General features: G+C 36.8%; 1 protein-coding gene across 1 annotated transcript in view; it reads right to left on the reverse strand.

Annotated features, from left to right (window-relative positions):
* BANK1 (B cell scaffold protein with ankyrin repeats 1) overlaps positions 1-26,541 on the reverse strand; it is a 135,934-nt gene that overhangs the window by 80,849 nt on the left and 28,544 nt on the right. Inside the window, exons 4-7 of the mRNA XM_054633216.2 lie at positions 16,436-16,584; positions 15,125-15,263; positions 12,400-12,542; positions 5,918-6,038 (exon numbers count right to left, since the gene is read on the reverse strand). Of these exons, the coding sequence (XP_054489191.2) occupies positions 5,918-6,038; positions 12,400-12,542; positions 15,125-15,263; positions 16,436-16,584 (552 nt within the window). The remainder of the gene's footprint in view (positions 1-5,917; positions 6,039-12,399; positions 12,543-15,124; positions 15,264-16,435; positions 16,585-26,541) is intronic.

A 26,541-nucleotide genomic window follows, 5' to 3' on the forward strand; every position in this document is an offset into this window, starting at 1 on the left:
ATCCCACTCCAATATTATTTTTGGTGGTATTTGAGTGGGCTACAGTTTAATCAAAAGTACCATTAACAACTCTAAACTGATTTTAAAACAAATTTAGTGTTGCCTGACTTTTATTTCCACCAGGCAAAGAAAAATCTAAACAAGAAACTGTAAATACACAGCACCTGTGTAAATCAAGTCACTTGTTTTAGAAGCCTTGGCAGGTTGAACTTCCATCAACAAGAGTATGTGTTGTAGTTTATACTCCCTTGTATTTGCAGTGTGCTTTAAAATCCTTTGGGCTACAATAGGCAATTGTAAAACTGCATAGCAGCTAAGGTTTTTGAGACAAGTACATGCTACACAACTTCTTTACTGAATATCGCTCAACATTTTGATTAAAGTTCCATAAACTAGGTTTGATTTGGTCATTTGAAGAACTATAATTTTTAGCCCAGAGTACATGCATTTGACTTGTTATTTTTGTCTAGATTTTTCTAAATGTAAGAAAAAATAAGATTCTCTTAAAAAAAGTGTTCAAACCTGAGCTAATACTTTAAAAAAAATTCCACAAGTGCTCAAACTGCTTTTCTTAGTACTTGTGGGTTTTGCTATTTGTTTTTTTAGATGTCCAGCAATGGAATAGGTACTCAATAGTTTGCACCCTATTAGACAACATCAGAAGGTCAAATATAGTCAGTAAAAAGAGCCTTAACACAGTATTAATAACATGGTCTGAATTAATTTCCACTCATACTAATGAAATTTAAAAAAAAACTGGCTACAAATCTAAAAGGCAATCAAGTCTATATTACCAATGGACTGGATGCTATGATTGCTTCACCAATAGAAAAAGGAAGAGGTGACATTCATGAGCCTGCTCTAGGCAGGTATATACCTGCCTAGAATGCATTTCTGCTCTCTTAAAGTAACACGGAACAGAGGTATTCCAAAATACCTTCAGCTCCTTGCACTTGAGCTGTTTTTCCTGGTCACCACTCAACTCCTCCCCAGCTGAGTTTGATATTCAGGCAGGACTCCTACACTTACATACTTTGAACATTACAGGAAACTACATCATTAACAAATGAAGTACCTTAGCCAGCCATGGAGGATGGTAAAAACAAAGAAATTTATAAACCAATTTCCTAAGACAAACTTTTTTTTATATTGCTCCTAGTAAGTAGGGGGAAAAGTTTGTTGTCCTTGTTTTCTTTGCAATTGCTTTTCTCTAAATTGGTTGTAGGATTCAGCTGGTTCTTAACCTGGATGGGATGAGATACATCATACAAAGAGCCTTGTTTGCAACTTCATTCAGATTTTTGTAATCAATTTTTTAATAGGATTACATTCAGGGCTCATTCACTTAGCACTGAGACTTAAGTTTTCCTTGGCCCTACACTTTACAGCAACACTCCTACTGTGACATTGGATAAAGTTGTTTACTCTTTATGTATCTGTAATTATCACCACTGAGTGTAAATGACATAATGCTGAGCATGTATTTAAAATACTAAAAAATGGAGGAAAAGCTAGATATCATCTCCAAGCCAAGTGTATAGCATGAAGAAGAGATAGTCTGACTGCTTAGAAAATAAATTGCAAAGGCAGGAAAATTTTAAAAGCAACATTGGTGGTATAGTGAGATCTACATAAAACTCAAAAAGGAAATGAGTGGTTCAAATGGACAGTTTTAGTCTCTTCTGCTCCTGAACCTGAAGCCTGGTGGCATCGAGTTGTGACACAAGACAAAAAGTCATTGTGAGGAGCCACAGACAACTGAGCTTCACTAACTTCAGACCGTTTTCAATACTCTGATTTTCAGGCACTCAACCGGCAGCACCCTGCACTCACACAAAGTAGGATGCAATCTTCAAGGGCCAAACTTTCCCAATCTTGCTGAGAAGCCCTCCCTCAAAGCCCTGAACTACTTGAGGCTGCCTCGGTACAATTGTTGTCTTGGTAAATGCAATACTGACAGTGGAGATGGCAGCTGTTCTTTCAGCAACCTCAGCAACATTTCAGTGACCATTTCTGCATGCTGTGGTACCAGTAGTCACTCTCTGCTAATAATAATTAGCTAATAATAACAACCTAATAGCTTTGCCTCCCATGCAGTGAAGGGAAAAAGATGTCCTTGGACTTGGCCTCTCAGAAACTCGGCCCCCAAATCCATTTGTAATTATGAAATACAGTAAGGTTAATGACCTCAATAGAGATGATTGAAGTTTTCTGGTCTTTGTTTTTTGCCCTCATTGTGAAAAGAGACATCACTAATTGTTTGAATCCCTCCCAAGTCAGTAGGAAATGTGAAGAACTTCTCTCCTTCCACCAGATTCTACAGCAGAAATCACTGACAGCTATAGGTACCACTGTCAAAATGACAGATAAGAAAAGCCCACTACAAGATCTATTTGTGTTTGTTTTTAAATTATAACTGTTCTTAAATTGCCAATTCTCAAAATTGAGCTGAGCTTGTAAGACAAACTAGATGTTCTGCTGTAAAGAAAATTCCTTCATATCATGTTTAACCACTTCAAACAAAGTTTCGCATTATACACAGTAGGAAGAGGCTGTAATTATTTGAAAGCCCACGTGCTTCAGGTAGAAAATACCATTCTTGAAGTTGCAAGTTTGTCACACTGAATTGGTGAAAATTGCTGGAAATTTTGTTTGCTGTGAAACTGGAACAACTCATTTCAGCTAACTATAGAGAACTGAGCAAAAGCAGTAAGGGTGTAGTGGAGGTAAAGTGGCTTTTACTCATCATCAGTCCTTCAATGGAGAATGTTAACAGAGAAAAGCTGTGGCTGTTGGGCACCTACACTAAGAACTAGTTAGCAGATGATCACAAGCTGGAAGGAAAAGTTAAAGTCCTCAAGTGTCACAATATTAAGTGCTTTAAGGTGGCTTCTTCAACTTTCAACTTACATTGAGGCCAGTGCTTGCTTTTAATTCAAGTTCCTTTTGACATACACAAGGTTAAGAGTGAATTGCTGGGCGTTTTTTGTATGTTTTGTCCTGTCATAGTCCTTTCCCTTCTCTGCAGAGAATTCTGAAAAACCTCAGCTATAAAACAGAGCATAAAATCTAATATTACTCTATCATAGCATTGTCTTAGCCTGTGGGAATTTTCATAAAATTGAAGTAAGGAAACAGAGCAGCCTACAGTGATATTTCTGCACATCTTTTAAGACATCCTTCTTTTATTTCCCAAATTATTGAAACAGGACACGGTTGTTTTTCTTAGCAATTTAAATAGCACCTAAGATGACTTCTACAGTGCCAATACCAGTACCTTCTCTCTCCCCCCCTTATTCTGCCAGAAGCTAAAAACCCAGACTCTATTTCTTCTTTTGGGATAGATGTTTCAACTTGGAAAAAAGGATTACAGAAATCAGGACAGAATTTGCTACATTTCTAGCAGTTTTAGGTGACAAAAAGCACTGTTTTCTATAAAGCAAGTTCAGGACTTTTCATAAGCACCAGTAGTTGAGTTTAATTAGAGAAATAGCAATAGATAACTTGTAAAAAGGGAAAAATAATTAATAGTGGAAAATGAAGCAGGTTTTCCTCAAGTAAATTGTTATTTCTTGGACAGGAAACAACGCAACAAAAATTTCCAAATCTGAGGATTCTGAGAATCAGAGCTTTTCAAAAAGAAACGTATTTCTCAATAAATATTTTGAAATTTGAGTTTGGATTTGTTGGTATGCTTTGACTGGATTCTATTACCAGAATATAAAGGAATATGCACACAATATACCTGAAATCAATTCAGTATGGAATGTGCAATATTTCAGACAGTATTTCCACCTTTAGTTATATTCTTTCACAAGAGGTGACACCATCACTAAAAATCCCAGACAAGTCTTGGCTCTGTCTCCAGTTAAATCTGTGTGTTAAACACAACACTTTCCAGTGGTTTCTATCCAGTCTGCATTTAGCTTGCTCATCTGTTTCAGAGATAACCTCTTGCACCTTTGCCACCTATCTTGACATTACAAGCCTAGACACTGTCTGCTCACAAATACTGCATTGTCATACTGAACAGCCATTTTGGGGATGGGACTGGCAGCTTAATTATGTAAGCAAACTTGCATCTCATCATATTTTGATCTAAACCACTGTCTGTACAGGAAAGTATCATACTGCATTTTAATTTCATTACATTGTATGTCTCTTGGATTTACTTTTAGACTCCCAAGTTTTTAATCACACAGATTACAATTTGTGAGAAGTCAAACCATGCAATTCATTACTTATCCAATAAATTAATCCTAAGTTCTTCATTCTTGGTTCATTTTGAGGTCATATTGAGATCTTTCAAGAGCAGCAATTTATCAGCTGCCCCCTGATGTGCAAGAATGTTCAAATAAAGCATCCGTGTAGAACAATACAGTTTCTCTTCCCTATACCTCATGCTGAAAGCTTGCACTCCTCTCATCCACTACTGCACACGTCTAGTGGCTGTTTGGGATGCTTTTATGGGAGTCAAAGACACAGGTTCATATACCTTTCAGGCAGAAAAGGGATGAGAGTCTAAGCCTCCCACATTCTGAGTGCTCCCAATACTGCAAACACATCTAGTTTTCCATGAAGAATCTGGGCATCCAACTTTGCACCTTCTTTTTCAGCCATGCATCAAACCAGTTCATTTTAAGGTCACTATTGGCTCAAGCAGTCAACTTGCTCTTGAAACACACTGGCCTTTTTTTGGGGCCGTAGCAGGTTGGTTAGCATTATTCTCAATTTTCAAACACACCACCAGATCTAATAGTTATTAGTCACATAGGGAAAGACTCTTGAGTCTGTGTTATCCACCCCCATCCTGCAGTCTTGCACAGGAAAATGTCAAGGACAGGCACCTCATTTATTTGCTCCCAACTAACTTTGATGTTTAAGCTCATTTTTACATTACAAGTTGAATCATGTTTATCTAATACAGAGGAGTGAATTGCATCAACAAAGAAAAGGAAAGGAAACATGATGGCAATCCCCATAGTGCTACCTACAAAACTTGTTTGTGTTTGGTTATGAGAAGTGGCAGGTTCACTGATTGTACAGAGCTCTTTTCTCTCTCAAAACCAAAGTCTAGCTACACAAAACAGAAGTCAAGCAGCGTCCTGAACACATCTTTCTCTAGTGTTTTAGAAAGAAAACATATTTTCTTGAGTAATGTTTTTCCCCAGAAGTTTCCTAAAAATGCTGAGGTTTAATACACATTTGAAATAACATCATAATGATCCTTTCAAAACACAAGCTAAATAAGCACACTCTTGGTTTATTGCAAACCAGTTTGAATCCCTAGTAAGTGGCTAATGAATCCAACCAAGGCCCTCCATTTGGTACTAACAGCAGCTTCTGTTGGATGCATAACTGAATTGTCCATATAATGTATCTACTTTTAAAAATTAAAAATAACAAAATTATCTTTTTGCCAGAAGTAATGAAAACCATTAAGTGCATAGGTACTAAAAGTGACTGGAGAAGTTTTGTGCTGTTTTAAGATCAAAAGCTATCCATTCTTTTCAGATAGAGAAAGCTTTCAGATTTCCCCTATAACTGGAAAAAGTGCAGTTTAAACTGCGTTGCAGAAGAGCAATTAGTAAAAAAACCCTATCATGAACAGGCATCTCCACATGACTCTTATTGACCATTTTCTCTGTAAGTATGAATTTGCTCAGCTGCAAAGCTGTCAATTTGCAGTTAATCCGAAGCTGATCAACAACCCACGGAAGTATAAATACAAAGTACTGAGCCACAAAATAATGATTTACAGAATTATTTCTCCCATTTTTTTTGCTTATGTTGCCTTTATTGCGGATTCTTCCATTTCCCTAGAGGCTTTCAATACTTGAGGATTGTCTTACTAACATTTATAAGTAACAACCATAGACTCAGTAATAAAAATCAGTACATAGAACAAGTGACTCACTAGTTTGGTGATGGTGGTCTTCTTCACTTTGGAGTAGGCTGAATTCATAAGTAGATATTTTGTTTCTCAATAATGAAGTCAGAACATTGTCTACCTTTTCTACAGAAGAAAATTTCAATGCCTGTTTAAAAGAAAGAAAAAAACAGATAAAAAATAGTGCATTTGTTGCATATGTATTTTTAACTTTATCCTCAGAATGCTGGTGAATCAAATTGCTCAAAACAGTACTATGGCAAAATCTCTTTCAGTAAGAGAAGCACAGTTTTGGAAAACTATAGAAGAGATATTTTAATACAAAAATCATGACAACATGATCCAACTGCACATAAACCTGCACCATAACATACGAAGTTCAGACATGACTTAAAAACTTCTGGATGAAGTGTAAGGACAGGAAGATCAATGTTGTACTACAGCGGTAATTCAAGGTGAGTTTAAAGATTATAGTAACTCTCTGTTACCCAAAACTTATACATTAAAACTGTGGACTTGTCTAGGTAGGAAACAGCTTCAGTTTCATCAGCCAAAACAAAATATTGTTGCCAGAACAAGAAACTGATATCAACCAGATAGATCAGCTTCCTACTAAGCACACAGTCTTTAGACAAGGGGCATGGACTGCCAGGAGATTTTTGAGTGCCTCCTTCTGGACAGAAAGTCAAAAACTATGCCTAAGAACTTTCAAGGTAGCCAGAATTAAATATTTCTTTGCCTGGCCTGACTACAGAGATTTGAAGAGTAAGAACATTTTACACCAAGCACTACAGCTGTGTACCCCAGTCTGTGCTGCACTGGGCACCAAAAGGAGCACAGCCACAGCAGAGAAGAGCTCAGGGAGAGTTGCTTTACTCTGCTCAGGGTCAGTAGCCCTGTGTTAAAGTTTGCCTTCCCACAACTAGACTGTCTCTGGTCAAGATGATTCTGGGATGACTAAAATGGAACATCTTCAGACATGCTTAGCATATGAATTTGAAAAGAAAGTCTATGACTGACATGCTGAGGAGAAAATGACAGGGGGGTGTACTGATGAGCCATGAAGTTTAATTCCCAGGGCTGTTAAAAGGGAATAAGAAAAGTAAGTATGGCGTGATCAGAAAATGTGGAATGCAGAGGCAGGATATATAATTTTCATCCAACTCCTACCAAGAATTAGACATTTATGCAGGAAGCTAACAATATGATTGTTTAGTTTTCCCATGATTAACCCTGGCCCTTCCAATATTAAGATATGAAAAACCACTGCATTTCTTCTCATAATTCACTCCCTTTCTGTGATGTCACACTGCATTCTCAGAATTTTTTATTCAGTAATAGTGAATACATATAATAATCTTCAATAAGGAAAGGAATAAGCATTAAGGAAAGACTCCAGCTAGGAAAAAATAAAAATCTATCCTGAGCACAAGACTTACTGTGCAAATTCAGAAAGCACATGCAAAACCTCCCAAAATATCTATAAAACCCACAAATTATTAACACGAATAACAACACTACATTTACATGTTATTAAGAGGAATAATATAAAAAGTCAGTTACGAACCCATACTATTCTCTTTCATTCTAAATAGATCTTAGATACATTATCATGTATCATTATCATTACATTTCCTTAACAGAGTTCAGTGTAGAGTAGGACAAAACCAAGTAACAACACAGGAACTAGCTCAGATGAGTGTATATGGCAGATCCTGTGTCATGAAAAAAGAGGCTCAAAACCATTGGTACTCACTGAAGCAACTGTGTAGTAGATACCCCACTATGCAGAGAATAAGAATTTAAGTGGGCTTCTAGACAAACTAAGTTTGAAGTAATATTTTTAATATTTTAAAATTTCTCGTACTTCAACAGGCCATTCCTCTAATGACCAGCCTATCAATTTCTATGAATTACAAGTCAGGAACAATGCACTTATTATACAAAGTTATCAGTGCAAATTGCTTCAAGTTTTCCACCTTAACTTTCTGTTTTTCCTCTTACTCTTGGGATGTAAAATCTGAGGGCTTAAGCAATGATTTAACAAGCTATGCTCTTAACTCATTGCTATGCTCTTAACTAAACTGTAATGGTGAGTTTCATTGTGCTCCTCTATAGCAAAGATACAAAAGGAAAAAAAGATAAATTAATTAAAAAAAAAAAGCAGCTATGTCTTATCTCACATACAGAAGGGCCAGTTCCAGCATTTAGATGAAAATAACAGCTAAAAAAACAGAAGTAGGAATAGGGCCACTCTGCACTATCCAGCTCCATATCATAAAAGGCCTCTCCTCAAGAAACAATTCAGTTTAGAGACTTTTACTTTACTGCCCATTTCTGCCCCAGAGCACTCACAGACTCCAAGTCTGCTGTGTTTATGTATTTTAACATACCCACACAGATCTCTACAGGCCCAAGAAATCTTCCCAAGAAATCTCACCAACATTACAAACCTGAAGTTTCTGGGGAAGCTTCACCAAAGCCAATAGAAGCAGAACTGTATTTAAAGTTGAACTTGAAGTTAGGCACTCTGCAAGAGAACTCTGAGACACTCAGGAGTTTGAGGAAGCCCACCTTTTGTCTAAATAAAGATTTACAACACTAGAGAAAATACACAATAGTGCTAGTTTCCCTCTATGCCCTTGCAGCCCCACCAGAACTAAGCTTGTGAGTTTGTAGACAATTCTTCCCACACTCTCTGAAGCACAGCCAAGTTCTCTGCTCCAGTACTGGAAATCCTTCCACAAGCCTCACTGCTTGTCACAGCACCACCTCTCCAGCTGTAGGCACTGCCTCTATTCCCTCACCCCTTTCCAGAGCAACAGGATACAGCTGTGATCGGAAAATCCCCCAATCTGGGATTCCAAAAGCATCCTTGAAAAAGGAGACCACCAAGCACATATTTTGCTACTTTTGTGAACGATATTACCTACTTTCTTTAATAAGTGCTAACCAAGCCCTGAAAATGTGTGCCACTGAAACACAGCATCCACAGCCAGTAAATTAGCATATTCCACTGGCTTAGGCAGTACTAACAAGGTTACATTTACATAAAGATGAATTTCTTCATTAGTTGTTACATATCAGACACTACTTTATATGCACTTCCATATCTGGATTGCTTCTGCCAATGAGAACGGGCTAGGTTTAAAAACAGTCAGGCATTTCTGACAATTTTAGTCAGTGACAAAACATGAAAAGCTTTCATACCTAGAGGAAAAGAAAGAAGCATTTCAAAATAACAGCTGTTGATCTAAGCTGAGAAGATTGAAATATTAAATACAGTTTCAAATGAAGTATCTTTAGGGATCAGGTAGAGGTGCATACAAAATATCACCACATAAATAATATAGATATCTACAAGTTTTCATAGAGGAGGCTGCAGTTTATTTTCATTCTTCTTTTCCAACTGTAACTGGAATCCCGTTTAATGACTATGATAAAAACATCATTTAAGATACCAAGTATCTCACAACCATAGGAATATTATTCAGCCAAAGCTTGTCATAAAGACTTCCTCAATCTCTCCAGATATTCTAAGTCACTCAAGCTAACATGAACTTACCAACTTCAGTAATAAGGATATGACCTTAGCTTCATTTTTTTTTTAAATTTTGAAACCAAATAAATCTATGCCAGAAAACCCCAACACTAAATAATTGAATCAATATTTCCATTTGGTAGAAAGTCTGAGAGAAAAATCAATACAGCATATAAATCCAGCAGAATGCTGAAATGATTAGCTGATTTAAAGTAAAACATGAAATATAAAAAAGTTTAATTATGAATTATAAAAACCTTAATATCACTCTGTACATTAGGTTACTGTAAGAACATAAACTCCCTAAGAGAGTTTCTTGAATGCAGAATTGTGAAAGTGATAGAACCAAAAATAATGATCTTTAGCCAACTTTCACTTTTTACATTGTCATAGCAAATCCATTCAGCATTACGACACCAACTTTTCCTACTTTAACATTTCAGTTTTTTTTCTTTCAAAACTCATGCAAAGAAACTAATTTAATTTTATTATTTATTCAATTACATTTTAAATATTTATTTGCTTGTTTAAAATATCTTGCTGATATTGGTAAATGCTTTTTAAATTCAGAAAAAATTGGAACTCAAAATTACAATCTATCAGATGTAGCAAAGAATTTTATCCAAAACCATGATTTATAAAAATTTTAGATTATGTTTAATCTAAACCTTAGCTAACACAAATCTTTAATTTCTCACAAAAACCAGACCCATAAATGCAGAAGTACCATATTTTGATAGTCTCCCACTAAGATCCACGAATGATCACTAAAAGGAATGGATAGCTGTAACCCAATAGCTGTTGGGTCTTGTTTCTTTGGCTTCATTGGGGGACAAAGTGGAGCATTTCAAAGGAGCTGGAAAGGTTGGCAAGGCAATTCAGAAAATAATGTAAGCATTTTACCAAAGCACTGTGTCTTTGGTACAAACTAATCCAGCCATTTGCTTTCACCACAGAATTTTAATATGGAGATACTTCTCAGATTGCAAGTATTTGTGAAAGTCTTGAACTTCCCCTTGAATCACAGGGTCATATTGCTTTGATCAATAATTGCTGTAAGCTTTTCTATTTTATATCAGATTTGTTTTCCATTGTGTTTGATTGTTACTTTGCATAGATAAATGACTGTTGCCCCAGGATACTTTTGCAAACAAGTTGATAGTCTCAAAGGTTTTAATTATCCTGGTTAAACAGAAGTTTCTACTACTGCTGCTACTTGATGGGAATTCTAATGAGTATCAAGTCTGTTTTGTTTTCTTTTTGTGAACATATTTTAAAGATTAAGGTAAATTATGTTCTGTAAATTGCATCTTTATGATGTAGCTTGTTGACATTAAATCAGGAGCTCATTTTAGGAGTTTGCAGAAAAATTTTAGTTACCTAGGTAGTTACTGTACTGCACTCTGAGGTACAGCAGGTACCATTAAATGAGACACATAGGAATACTTACAGAGGAATTACCATCAGAATACTTTGCCACAGACATTGTGCTGACATGTCACAACACATGACATTGTGTTGACTGCAGTGCTTACCCAATTAAAAATATTCTTTCAACATTAGTTTTTCAGTTACTAAAACAATAAAAATAACAGCATATAGCATTGTCACCTCATGTAAACCCTTGCTTATTATTCAGAGGAGTAAAGGTGAGGAAATGTTAAACATACTTCATAACACTACAGCTGTATCTCCCGGTGTACACTACTGCTCTGGACAGAATTATTTTTGCATTTGAATATGATTTGAATTGCATGTACTTTAATAAATATCAGTCATGCTGGTTAAACAAAGGGTCAAACTTCTGAATAACACAAATAACTGTGGAAATATCATGTGTGTTGCAGGTATCTAGGTTACCATGTTAATGATAAATTTTAAATCATTATGGCATACTTCTTATGCATCCAGGTTTAAATGAAACCTGTTAGAAGCTTACTTAGATATACTTCAATATACAGGTTAAAAAAATGATGGATACCATAAAGAATTTAAGAACTCATTTAGTCTTTGAGTTGCACTATTTTTCTTGTGCAACATCCTGTTTTTCCAGAACAGAAGTAACTTGTACTTGGAAGGAGCCTAGCCTCATCCTTAATAGAACACAAATAATGCAATACATCATATTTTATTAATCCTTTTGTTATGAGTGTAGTGCCTTAGGTGGTGGATAAGGTATATTTGTCACAGGAAAATGAGATTGTCTGCAGTGGAAAAACAATCTATTATTTTTGTTCTGGCTTTGCAATTATAATACAGACATCGTGCAAGGTCTGCTTGGGCTACCCACCATTCAACAAATGACACTTGAGATTCCATGCTTTCTTAATATATTCTTTCTTTTCCCGTTGTTTCTTATGTGCCACTGGGAAAGAACATGCTGCAGAGCACTGCAGTCTGCTGTGCTGATCTGAAACACAGCTCAAAACCTGATTTTTTCTAAATATACGCAAAGAATCTGCATGGCAACCAGCAAATCACATGAATGAGAATTCAGCAGCTGTAAATGGACTCTACATGAACAGCAACCTACTGCTTCCCATACAAGCTATGCCAGAAAAATTTGGTTTGATGGCGAATAAATAATAACCCTCCAAATGTGGATTAAGATTACTTGCTTCTATTGGCTTCAGAACACAGAAAAAATAACACTTTAAATGGAGAGGGACTTCACTAATATTTATTCTTATTTTCAACCTTTGGAGTGCAGTGTGTTATATGCTCATTGGGCATATACAGCACAAAGGATGTTTACATCACTCTCTAAACAAAAAAAGAGCATATAAAATTTGTTTTCTCTTGCCTGACTTGCTTACAACCTGACATCTCAGAGGCAAGCTTCTTAATCCTGAGCCTGCTACTGAGCCATTACAAATTACTGTGCAATCAAATGATTGCATACTATCTTAGTTCATTAAGTCACTTACAGTCTATTTTTCTTTAATTAAAATTTGAGAAGTCAACTTACCTGACAAGTGAAAGCTATTGGGTCAGCCACTTTCTTTAAAATGGGTTCAATTTCCTCTAGTGCAGTATAGTATTCAATCTGTGCTGTCCTCTTAATGATTCCCCCACAGTAGACATTTACATATACAGGGCCAGCAGGAAAATCTTATAAAAGAACAAATCAGAACAGCAGCTGAAAACACTTTACAGTCTCAGACCAGGAATCTCAGGGAATGAGTAAAAAACCAGAGAATATCAACAGAAAAAGATAGAGTTGATGAACTGACTGGATTTGCATTTCACAGGTGATTCAGTGTAGTCAGTTTTTTATTCAAGTCTTGCAGTCTAACATCAGAAAGCTGACAAAAGAAAATACATATCTTTAAATCTGTATAAAGCAAAGCCATTATATTGCTTCACATTAGAAAGGAGATGAAAACAGAATGCTTAAAATTTCCAACTGCCCTTTGATAGACTGATGACCTATAATCAGCTCCCTTATGCCTACATGTTCAGGAAAAGTGCATTTATCACAAATAGAGCAATTGCTATTCATCTTATGAAACATTTTTCCTTAATTGCAGTCAAGGTTCTCAAAATTGTATTTGAGCTAGGCTGCAAAAATTGCAGTATAATTAATCCATTCCAGTTGTTTACCTTGCAAAAGCCAAGGAGAGAGGCACTTGTAGTCTATTACTTAGGCATGATTTGCTCTGTGTGCAGCACAAGCCTACTTTATGAGCACATTTCCCAACCCATTAGTGCTTGTTGTGCCAGGCATTCTGCTGGACCATACTAGCACAGTCTTCTTAAAATACTAACTCAGCCCAAAAAACAGTGAAAAAAAGGGCAATTCTGAAAATGGAGAAGAGGAATAGGGCCAGACAAGCTAGACTAATAGTACATCACACTAAATTGCTTAAATGGAAACTGCCCAAATGTGGGCTTTAAAAAAAAAAAAAACAAACAAACAAAAAACCAAAAAAACACAGCATATCTCCTATAATATCAGATTAGATGGACCTAAATCAGGATATTTCCAAATTTCCACTTTTCCAGGTTTTAAAACAGATTAAACATCAAACACAAATGATATATGAAACATAATTAAACTTGGCTACAGATCTCTGACAATTTCTTCATATATCATTAACTTCATTAACTTTAACTTTTAACTTTTCACATTTTATTTCTTCAGCTACTACAGAAACCTTCTTGCGATCAACAGTATTCTCACCAAAAAAAATTTTGGAAGACTCTTTTAAGATATGTGCAAGAAGAGTGCAGATTTTGTTCTCTGAAATCCAGCTGCAGATGGAAGTTCCCTGCTTGTTACATACTTTCCGGTCAGGTTTCTGAAAACAAACTCTCTGCACCATCACAATGGTAAAGAACTCTTAGCCCACATGTGGCCATCATCTCAGGACAGCATTCAGGATGAAAATCTCAGAATCAATTAGGTTGGAAAAGACCTCCAAGGTAATTGAGTTTAACTTCTGATGGACCACCAGCCTGTCAACAAGACCATGGCACATGTGCCACATGCAGTCATTTCTCAAACACCTCCAGGGATGTGACTCCTCCACCTCCTTAGGCAGCCTGTTTCAATGTTTAACAAATGTTTCTGTGAAGAAATTCCTCCTGGCCTCCAACCTGAACCTCCTCTGGCACAGCTTGAGGCCATGTCCTCTTGCCCTGTCACTGATTGCCTGGGAGAAGAGATCAAATCCCAGCTGGCACAGACTCCATTCAGGTAGGTTTTAGAGAGTTATCTGTCTTTTCTCCAGGCTGAACAACGCCAGCTCCTTCAGCCATTCCTCATGTGAGTTAATCTTTAGACCCTTCACCAGCTCCACTGTCCTTCTCTGGACACAATCCAGCACTTCAGTGTCTTTCTCAAAGTGTGGGGCCCAGAACTGGACACAGCACTCAACTGGTGCAGTCTCACCAGTGCTGAGTCACAGAAATCATCAGGTCACAGAAGTACAAAAATATAGTTCCAAGAAGCCACAGGGGAAAAATTGTATCCTATTATTGTAGTATTTCCTCCTATCTAAGGTTATATTGCAATAATTTTATAATAAAATATTATGTAAGTTCCTCTGGCAATTCACAGCATGTAGCTCAATAGCAAACTATACTCTGAATACATAGGTGAGAAATGTTTTAATTCTTAACTCCCATCAAGAATGGGGGTAGGTGCACCCCTTAAATCTGCACAGATCTTCTAAAAAAATGTTAAATAGTTTAAACTGTTATCAACTAGTTATGAATGGAGCAATAGAAAAAAAAAACATTAGGAACTAGCAAAGATGAGTGATACAGAGAAATTATGTGAATGTGAACAGAGAAAAGAAACTATTTCCTGCATCACTAAGAATTATGGAGAGGAGAACAACCAGATTTACTGCATTAAATATAAAATGACACATTTAGTAACAGAGTAATAAGAAAAGAATATTAGGTTTGCATTTTATGGCACTAATTTTGGAGAATGTTAATCTGTAACTAATCAATGACATTTCAAGACTGCCATCTGCCATTTAACCACAGAAAACCAACTTAATAGAACCTAGGTTCCCATAAATCACAAGGCCTTGCTTCTCTGCTTTATTAAAAGTTATGTGTGCAAAACTCATTTACAGGAAACACCCACTAAATAGCAGAAAGGGAAACTACTTATTAGAAATAGTGAAGGGAGTTGAAACTTTTTAGTTTTTCTAAAAGGTAAAGAATATTTTTCTTACCTAGGGCTTTCACATATTTGACCTTCTTGTTCCAAGAGGCTGTCTGCATTCTAATTGGTTGATTATCTGTTATGAATTCAATTTCTAGAGTTTCTTCATCTATTTCCTCTTTCAACAGAATGAATATTTCACCAGGGTTCTACAAAATTAAAATATGTTCCCATTAGTCCTTCAGAAAATTATATTGGAAGTGCAACATTATATTGCAAGTGTATTGAAAGAACTTTCCTTCACCGACAGCTTCATACAAAAAATCGTACTACCAAAATATGATGGTATCTCACTGCATCCTTTAGTATTTCATGAGCTTTCCTTTTGTGTTTCCTTTCTTACGTGAAAGACACAAGAACGTAGGATTTAAATTTAATGTAGGATTTTAAATTCAGCTTACATGAGAATATTTTAAAACAGTATTTTAAATGCATATGTAGGTGAATTGTTACATTTTCTAAGACCCCTTTATAGTCTAGAAGAATGACATCTATCTTAAAAAGAATAGATGAACCTAAAATACTTTAGGCCCACTTAACCTCTTCCATGAGGTGACAGTAGATAGAAGCAGCAGGTGATGTGAGACAATAGCCCTATACTACTTCCTGAACCAGAGGCAGTCACTCCCTTAGAACTGATCTCAACAATGAAATGATGTGTGTAAATTATCTTTAAAAGACAGACAGCAAACAAAATTTGTGACATTCTATGTACACTGCAACCTCCATATTTCACCGTGACCAAGTCCATTCACATGAAGGAATGCAGTGCTGGATTTTTTATTTCCTCTGTTTATGCTGTCACATGTTCCTCACAGCCACTCTGATTAAAAGCACATATGAACATTTATGTCCACTGCACATGCATGCAGACACATACATATAAATATTTCTGATTTAATTTAAACTCAAACTAGGTCTGTGCTGACACAAGCCCTGTGTAATTCATGGTATGGGCACGTATGCATATATACATACACCCATCCTGGATTCTTGCCAGGACAAATGCCACATCTCTCAAGAAGTGCCTGATTACTTGCTCCCTCTGAAGTATAAGGCCCACATGACAGTGATATTTCAACTCAGGCTGCAAAATAACTCTAATAGAGCTGTCTCCAAATGACTTTACTTCCAAATCTTTTGACTGCAGCATGGATGCAACACAAAGGCAAAATAAATCCCACTGCAGTCTAGGTGCACTCTCATTTGGTCCCTTGACAATTTTGGAAAAACAGCATATACAGTATGAATGAGATTGCAGCAGGAGAAGGGGAAGAACAGTGACTGTTAACCCAAAGATTTTAGCATCCAGAAGCCTTACCTCACATGATATTCTTCTCGGAAGCACCAATATTGACTGCTCATCACTTTCTAATCTTTCAGAAAGTACCTCTGTTTTAAAAGTGAGGTCTGTTTCTTCTGAAGCTCCCCTGACATCTGACAAGTTAATATCAGAGATAGTCTGGTGATCTGAAATGAATAATGTGAAACAAGAACATTGTTAATAATCCTAAACCAACAACACATGGCAATGATTTGGTTTCCAATGTATTACTCATATGGGACTTGGAGTGACATTAAGGACTGCACATGAAAGCCTGGCAAAATTCCCTTAATGTAAATGTAATGAGATGCCCTCCTTTGATAAAGAGCTTGCCTCTAAAGTTTTGATCCTGAAGCCTTAATTTACATGAACAGGCTCTGCACATATGCTTTGTCTTCCCAAAAAGGGACATGGCCTTTAGACTGACAGTCTATTCACAAATAGTTGTGAACAGCAAAGTCAGGAGATCACCCAGTTCTGTCATCTCAGAATGCTCATACACTAGAATAAAACAGGATTTTTACCACTCTTCCTTTCTTTATATGTAAATAAGCATATGATATATGTTTACAACATCAATCCACTAGAGGAATCATTTACATGAGGGCAGTGATACCTGCAACATGGTACTATGACAGTAGGCACATATTTCTTTGGCAGAGAATCCTTGGCCTTTGCCTGCCTTAATAGAGAAAATGATGGGTGGAAGCCATATATTTTTTAAATAGGATAATCTGTGTTTGGAAATGCTATGCCAGTTATAAAGGTAGCTTACAATCAGTTTCTTTTCTGTTCGGCTGTACCAGAAAAGGCCCAAGAGACTTTAGTGAACATAGTGAATCCTTCACCACATTGCAGAATTTTAATCATGAAAAAGAACTGCCAACTAACCACATCTGCAGAGCTCTGACTAAGCCTGGGTTTTAGCAAAGGTATCCTTTACCTACTATGTCTCAGCTGTATCATTACTCCTCCTTTCCAGACACTCTATTACCCTGTGTGAAACACTCCTGCTACCCATCTCAAAGGACTGCAGCAGCTCTTCATCACAGAGGATTAGTCAGTATACTGCAGATATCTCATTAGGTTATTGATATCATTTCATGCGGTCCAGATTTAAAAAATCTAGACTGGCTGGTGAGACAATATCCTGAGAGACATCCACACTGTCTTGTATTACTGTTAATTATGAAAGACTCACACTCAGTTACATTCAAGGGTACAAAGAACTTTTGAGGTACGTATTTTCCTCTTAAATGGAAACAGAATATTAAAATAAATTAGTGATGGGCAGAATGCAGAACAGTAGCAATTTGGCTTTGCTCAAAGAAGTACCACAGCCATTTTGCATTTCTTTGAAAGTGACTGAGGTACACAAACCATACAGTGCTTGTAAGTGGCACAGAAACCTTTCCAGACAGTGACAGTACTGGCAATCTACAGTTAACTTTCTCAATTCTCACTTGCCTTTACTTCCCCCATATGCACCAGTTCATCTGATGCAGAATGCTTCCTTGCCCTACCAGTCTTGCCTTCCTTAAGGCATAGATTTAACAAAGCACCTCTTAATAAATGTGTCTGCTACATGCAGCTATGCCATGGCATCCTATTGTAGAATGTTTTTTTATCTAGGGATATGCTTTAATTGTTGAAAGAAGGAGGGAGGGAAAGAGGGAAGTCAAACGTCTATAGTTCCTTTAAAGAAGCTGAAGTTTCCTTCAATATCTTACCTAAGTTAAGCAGGTTCAATGACCATCACTAGCTAGTAAAAACTGCCCATCCTACGCCTGCTTATATTCTCATGCCTTTAAGGCAAAATAATTCTGAATTAAAGCTGTGAATTCAGCATAAATTGTTAAAATGACACTGAACCTACATGTAGATGTACTTTACTAAAGTAGCATTAATTCCATTTGCTTTAATTTACTTGAAAAATAAAACAGGCTACACTAAACAAAGGCTATTCTGTTTCTGAATGAGAACCCACACACAGTTCAATGAAGTTTAACTAATCCAGCTCAGAATACAAGTGCAATAATTTCTCTGATTATCACTGTGAAAACTAGACTTTATTTAGCACTGCCCTGTAGAAAAATGAAGCCCTGAACTCTTGCTGAGGAAAACAGTTATGATATTTTGCAGCAGCCTTACAGTACCTAAACAGGGCCTACAAAAAACATGGAGAGGGACTTTTTACAATGGCATGTAGGGAGAGGACAAGGGGGAATAGCTTCAAACTCAAAGAAGGTGGGCTTAGAGTAGATGTATTAGGAAGAAATGCCTTAGAGTGAGGGTGGTGAGACAGCAGCACAGGTTGCCCAGAGCAGTTGTGGATGCCCCATACCAGGCAGTGTTCAAGGCCAGGTTGGATGGGCTTTGAGCAACCTGGTCTGGTAAAAGGTGTCAATGTTTATGGCCATAGGATTGGAACTAGATGGTCTTTAAGGTTCTGTCCAACCCAAACCTTCCTTTGATTATGATCCTGTGGTTATGTATGCCCACAGCACATATTTTGGGAATGTATTCACATTTTAAGTTACTTCTAAATCTTACATACACAGAATCCACTTCAGAAGATAACTCATATGAGGTACATGCTGCTTCTGAATTTTTTCTGCCATTTTAGGCAAAGGAGTCTCATAGAGACAAGAAACATTCCTCTATCAGATTGACAAAATGAAAGGAATGAATAACAAGTCTAGAAGGCACCGGATTCTCAGATGTCAGCCATCTGTCAGCGATTGTTCTTCAAGGATCACATAGATGCATTCTAATCTATGTAAAGTTCATGACAATTTTATTTCTACAGTCTGCACTCTACTTATCAAAGATGATAGCAGTCACTTTCACCTTTCAATGCCAATAATTCATCTGCTGAGAACATTAATCCTATTGCTAATAAGTTGGTTTAAATTAGGATAACATTCTTTCTCCTGTTAATGATTGCATTTTAATATTTTTATTATGCCTAGTGACATCTAAATGCAATATCAGAACTTCAACCCAGTCACTACTGTAATAGCACAGCTATCCCAACAATAGACAACTAATAAATGTGGCTCTTACATCAAAGACTTGGATATTTAAGAGGATTAGGATTCCCCTGCTGACTTGAAAGTGGCTATCAACTTATTGGCTAAAAACCATCAAGCAAGACCTCCTTCACTACATCTAAGGTCTACCTTACAATCAATGAACCATGTACAACAGTCTCCAAGAACCACAAGGATCTATATTATCACTGCAATACAGGCACCAAAGTTTGGAGCCACCATCTCCAGCCCTCAAATTCCTACAAGCAGTTGCACACAATCTGTCCCAAAATGTGGAACATGAAACAACCACATGAAAAGTTATTTGTCAATGCTGGAGAAGCAATAGACCAGAGATTAAGCAAGCCTTGGCTTGTTGGCATTAACTGAAACAAAGTAGCTCATAAAGGTATTAATACAACAATAATGAGACTGTAGTAAGACACATGGAGCAATGATAGACAGTATTTGTTTTATGTAGGCAGAAGGTGTTGCCAGATGTTCAAGTTTTTTAACATTTAAATTTTGGACATCTTCATTATTTTTCCTCATTACACTCTTGTTTTTAACCTGAAAACAATGGCTAAGGAGCTCCACTAATTCCTGAGGCTTTCAGAAAAATTCAGAATTTATAACTGAGGGTGAAGATGATCTTAAAAATAAAAGGAACATCAATATTATGCTGGACTATGTAAGAGAGAGGATTTGTTAAAGGGTATTTGTTGCTTGGTAAATGCGTTCTTTCAATGTTTTATATAATGGTGACCTATTAGTGAGGTTCTAAAATGTAGCAGTAACAATTAAAATAATTGATAAATAAAACCGACCCTTTCTTGTAGGATCAAAGTATAAGAAATTATTAACTATATCAAATGATGCACAGATAACACTAGGAGCCAAAAGCTAAAAAGAAAGGAAAAATTGATTACAATCTTCCCTTGAGTAAACAGGGCAGAACTACTGGGAATTATCAATTATAGAGGGTAATGCTTAATTTTAATCAGATTACTTTTGTTTGCTTACTTTTGACAAATATCTGCTGCTGATGGCCCCATTGAAAGGACTGATCTTACATTTACATTAATTTTAAATACTAAAATATAACACACATTTACTGTAACTTAATTAGGGACAGCACAGATGATTTCAATTTCACTTCAGTGTTCTTTCCCAATTCATGTAACTTCAATACATCAACTTGGTATCTTTTACATAAGACTGTTTGAAACACATTATTACTTTCAATTGAACATTTTGAACTAGATTCATGAATGACTTTGAAATTGTATTCCCTTACATACATAAACTGAGAAATTCTCATAATACATCTCAAGTCTCCTGTGTATTCAACAACTAATGCTTCACCACAGCTTCTAAGCAACTCTCCTACCACATCATCTACCTTCTCCCTCACCCCCAAATTCTAACATTTCAAATACATTCTTTAGTTATCCTTGCTGCAGCCTACATGAGAATTAGAAGTGTTCTCTGAGTAGTTGCTACATGTTTTGAGTCAACAATGTATGTGACAGATTTAGGGCATTAAAAATAGCAGAAAACAAACTTATGAAAGATTTATGTGTTTTCTAAGGCTACCCATGAAATGAATCTCTCCGACAAAATTAGGTTAGTTTCACAAAAGCAAAATGCCTGCTAGGTTTACAAATTTTAGCTCTTCATCACGTTTTGCTAAAGCAATGCCAGCTGAAGAACTTGAAACTGCAATGCAAAAGAGGTCCTCAATTAGCCCTAGATCACACATTGTACAAGAGAATGAGAAAGATGGGTAAATCAAGTTAGGCAGATGACAAGGAATGGGAAGTTCATCTAGCACTTGTGGCCACCTTGCCACCTGAAAGAAAAGTCAGGGTGTTCCAGTGTCAAAGACTTAAAAAAAAAGAGGATTACAGCAGATGCTTTAAGTGCAGGAGACATCCTGTGTAGTATGGTAGGTGCACTCTCCAGCACAACATGAGGTAAAGCAGAGGTGGTGCCTCTGGGTTCTGTGAGGTATAACTGAAAAGGTTCCCATGTATAAGTGACTTCCCTGCAATTCAGAAGCCTGAAGTCAAATGGTTCTGTGAGTACCCAGCAGAAATATGGATTAAAGAAGAGCCATACTGAAAAAAAAATTAAAGAAGAACCATACAGAAAAAAAATGAAGTAACCACCTGAAATGTGGGGAAAAAAAACAGGAAAAAAAGACAGGCACATCATGTTCTTGCAATTCACTACAAGTTTATCATAGACATTTATGAAAGATAATCTTGTTAAAGTGTATCTGCAAATGCTGTATGAGCTCAGCAGAAAATGCAGCAGAGTGGGATTGAAAGGGAGCCTCTAACTGCACAAATTGCTCTATAAATTACCCGAGAAAGGCTGTGAGAAACAGGGAGGCAGAAAACATACACCACACTGGGCTTCTTTCAGTGGTTCTGTGTTCCTTGCATAAATGTGGGATTTACTCATTTTTACCACAAGCACTCTCTAAGATATTATTTCAAAGCAAGTCCCCTTTTCTGCTCTGCTGAAGTTTTCTTTTACAATGGTGAGAGAAGGCTTAGGAATGAAAAGATTTCCAAAAATCACAGAAAATTATTAATACACACTCAAACACAAAAATGTCTGACTTCATTCTAAATTTCTTTCATTTGTTTTCCATGATGAATAAATTCCAAACCATGATAAACATATTTATTAGTGAACAAACTTTAAATAATGCTCCTATGTTGAGAGTACTATCTTTTGCAAATATACTGACAGTTATTTTTGTTTTTCTCAAAAGCATTCTCAGCCCCAGTTTCTCCTGCATGGTTGAGTTCTTCTGTCAAAAACAGTAGCTTTCTGTAAGTTTGCCTATTTTGCCCACATCTCCAAAATATTTCTATTACTGTATCTATGGTGTACAACTTTTCTTGCAAATAAATATCAAACTGACAGCTTCTTTAAAAGCTCTCAAGAAGAGTTTTTCCTTTTCTGAATATTATATATAAAGTTGGTGTTTATGTCATCTTAGCAACCAATGGTGCTGCAGTTTTCATTAACATCTATTTCTCTCCCATAACAGCAATCCCTGAAAAACCCCACATCTATTATTTTCTGAGTTACGATACACATGCAGGCAAAGACTGATTTGCTGTGGACTTACATGTTCATCTAGTATTTTATCATCAGGTATGTTTTTGTGCACAACAATTTATCACTCTGATATAACTGTAGCCTAATGGAGTCATCATGAATGCATCTAAACAGAATATGAAAGACTTATTATGTTTAGCCTTTTGGGATCTGATAGTAAAACCAAAAGATTCTGCCTTCAAATAATTCCCCAAACTGCAAAAGGCAATTTAGCATGAGTTTTTCAATAATCTTTAAGAAATAACTTGCATGAAAATGTAGGCATTTCTTTTCATATATACTTTCATATGATTGTGACTGTGCATTCAGAAGCAATCTAAAGTTATAACAATGACCTGGTTCCAACTGGTCTGTGATTTGGAAGACATGTTTGATTTTGTCAGTGCTTTAGCTAGGATGGATATATTTAGATGCTCCTTGGGACTGATTTTATCTTTTACTGCATATCAATTCATTCTATTATTTTTTTCTGCAATGAAATCCATGACTTTCAGCTTCACCAGCAGCACTAGGAACATGACTACTCTGATGAGTTTGACACATAGCAAGACTGCCCCAAAAAGTTTCTATTAGGCATACTGATTAGTTTGGAAATAACAACTACCTGCCTGAGGTCATTTGGGTGCTGCGCAGAGCTGTTGATGGAGCCCAAGCCTGTTATTTCCACTTTCTGGAGTCTGCACACTTCTCCACGGAGAAGTAAACTGAAGTCTGCCCCTCTGTGTGTACCAGAAGTTCAGTTATTGAAGCCTAATGATTTATTATAGAGTCCTTCCATCCACTTCAGAGCTACTGGAGTTCTACCACAGTAAGAACACTTGGGTGGTTTTGTTCCATTTCTCTGTGCTATCAGCACACACTCTTCTCACCTCTGCTTCAGTGAAGGATTATACAGCACTAAACATTGCCCAAAATGAGATGTGCTGCTGCAACTGAGACAGGCTATCCTCCTGCTACTGACTTAAAGTAACACTGAAGACAGAAGGACTGATAGCAGAGGCATCCAGGGTTGTAAAACCTCCAAAACTTGTTAATCTGATAAAATCCTCCTGCAAATTATTTATTATTGCAAAGGGGCCAGCTGCAGCTGCCAAGTGCCTCCTTTACCTCAAAACTCCAATTCAATTCCTCCATAACTGGCCTGGCCAAAACTGCACTCTGTGCTTGGACACAAGAATGGCACATTGTTACCTTTAGAAATACACACATATAAAAGGACACAAAGAGGAGGGTCTGAGAATCAAAACATACTTCAGGGCGGCACAACATTCAAGCTGAAAAGGGGTTTAAGTTTTTACAGGTATCACTCTCAAGGCCTGAGTAGTCATACTTTATTTTGGCCATGTTTGAAGCTACTCTCTTTATGAAGACTATTCTTTAAAATCGTCAAAAAAGAACATGGATGGAAAATCATGAAGTTTAACATAACTCAAGTCCTTTCACAACTGCAGTGGGAGAGGCTGGAGGGAGAGGCACTGGTAGAAGGCATTCTCAGCCTTCACCCTGCTCAGACATGTCATTAATAATATCAGAATGTATACTGACACAAAACAATATACTCCATGTTACAGCATCCCTTAAATCAATCTGGTAAGAAGCTAGCTTGGACTGCAGCAGGTAATTTACCAAAGAGGGTGTCTTAGTCTCAGAATGACAGCAGAGCTTCAATACCTGCACAGGGCTCTTATCAATGTCTGGATTAAATTTATGATGCTTTTCTTGATCTGTACAGCTCTAAATTACATGGGATTTGTCTAAGAGACCACATGTCTCCTGTGCCATGCTGCCACAGCTGCTGTCAGCAGAAAGACTCACTTCAGAGATGCTTGGTATTAAAGAAGGAAAAAAAAAAAAGGGTTGTCAGCAGGACTGACTCAGTGAGGACAGGCTGCTTTGAAATTTACTCTCATCTTTAGTTTGAAATAGCTATTGACCCTTAAAGTGGGCTAAAAGGTACACCACTTTCCTGGGAACACAAGAGTGATATTTTTAGACATCTGAAAACCATGCTTGTTTTCTAACTCCTGATTATTTCCCTGTTGTTAGAGTTATGAATAGGAAGGTAATCTGAGGTCTTAATTTTTTAAGACAATGTCCTTTAATCCAACAGAACAGTCACATTTTATTAAAATAGGATTTTAGATAGCATTATAGGAGAAGAATAGCATAGCAGAGGTACTCTTAGAACTCTTTATCTGCAGAGGGGATGCCATTTGTTTTGTTAAAAAATGCTGGCCTGTTGTCAGCTTAGTTTGGTAAAGGATACAGATACAAATGTATGCACATACATCTTACCTTGATGAGACCTCTGAGCAGGACCAAAACATGTCTGCTGTTAAACTTAATAGGCAGACAGCTATCACCCTTTAAAATTACCTTTTGTGCTCCACTTGCCCATCCCTAATTGCTTCAGTTAATCAGTGCTAGGATAAAAGCTTTAGTGGTAAATGTTAAGGCAAAGCTGTTTCACAGAAGGGGAGGAGCCTTTTCAGAAGCTGAGCATCACATAATGGCTATCTAAATCCGAGTTGAGCTCTATTTTGTAGTTCCACAATAATGCATTCATATTTTATATTGTGGTGACAAGGTGGTATACCCAGATCCTAGTACAATTGCTTCATTTTTCTACCTTAGTACAAATTATAAATAATGATTCTTTGGGGAACAGAAAATTTCCTGAGGAACGACAAGGGATAGTCTCAAAATATGGCTCTGTAGTAATTATAACAAGTGCTCTTTTCTTACACAGAAACCAAAAATAAATAAAACACATAAAAATATTTGTGAGTGGCTGAAGAGCTGATTTATTCTGTTATCACCTACAGGACTGAGTCCTCATATATTCATATTATGGTCATTAGTATTCTACAACTGGATCTTTTCCCTCACTCAGCAGCAAATCAATTGTTTTCACATCTGCTTGTAGCTCATATTTCCCCAAAGGATTTCAATGATCATATTGTTTTTCCATTTTCCAATGTACTGTCTGACCTTTTTCCTCAAGGCCTTGCACAATTCACTTTAGTCAATCACTTCTTATTGATTGTTAGCGCCTTGCTCATTCCCTGTCTTTGTTTTAATGAATATAGGAGTATTTTTTTAGTGATCTTGTTTTTGATATGTCCTGTCATCTACTCACTGTTCTTTCCACCCCTGTTGCTTTAGATTCCTCATTTAGATTTATACTTCTGTTCAACTTTCATTCCAGTTCAAGCTAAAATTCCACCTTCTTTCAGGTTATCCTTTCTTTTGTATGATGCTTGTATCTACAAAACAAACGTCAGCTTTCAGCAAGCCACTATCCACTTCAGACCTTACTTAAAGCACCATTCTTTTGGGAATTTATAGGGTTCTGGCAAAAACCCTTTCTTAGCTTATAATTTCTCCTCACACTTCTGTTCTGTGTGTTTCATTCAATTTAGCACTGCATACACTTTCTTATTAGGCAGAAGCATAGAGAAGAGACAGTCCCTGGAAACACTTTTTTACATTTCTTCCGAAGTCAAACCCTGTCTGTTTACCCTACATTCTGGAGGGCACAAATACTGGCTAATTTGCAGTTGCCATCTTATCTTTCTTGGCTTTGACTGATGTACTTAATCCCAGAAATTCCAATCATTCCACTTCTTGGGCTACTTTTCCCTCCAAAGCTCTGCAGTGGTATCAGGTAACTGTTCCCTGTTGCATCCATACAGAAGGAATGTTGCCATGCATTTTCTTATAGTTGCCTGGGAGTCAGCCATAACCTCATATACAGGATGCTATTACTGGGAATCCCTCGTTTCTAACTGGCTCCTTCACTCATCACAACAATGGATCATCCCTTTGGTCCTCTTAGCAATAACTAGACATCATTAACCAGCAAAGGCTGCAGACAATCACTGCTTTCAGGATGACTGCCAAAAGCTGACTGAGATCCACTGTTCAGGGAAC

This window comes from Agelaius phoeniceus, chromosome 4, assembly GCF_051311805.1.
Source record: "Agelaius phoeniceus isolate bAgePho1 chromosome 4, bAgePho1.hap1, whole genome shotgun sequence".
In the NCBI taxonomy this organism is placed as follows: domain Eukaryota; kingdom Metazoa; phylum Chordata; class Aves; order Passeriformes; family Icteridae; genus Agelaius; species Agelaius phoeniceus.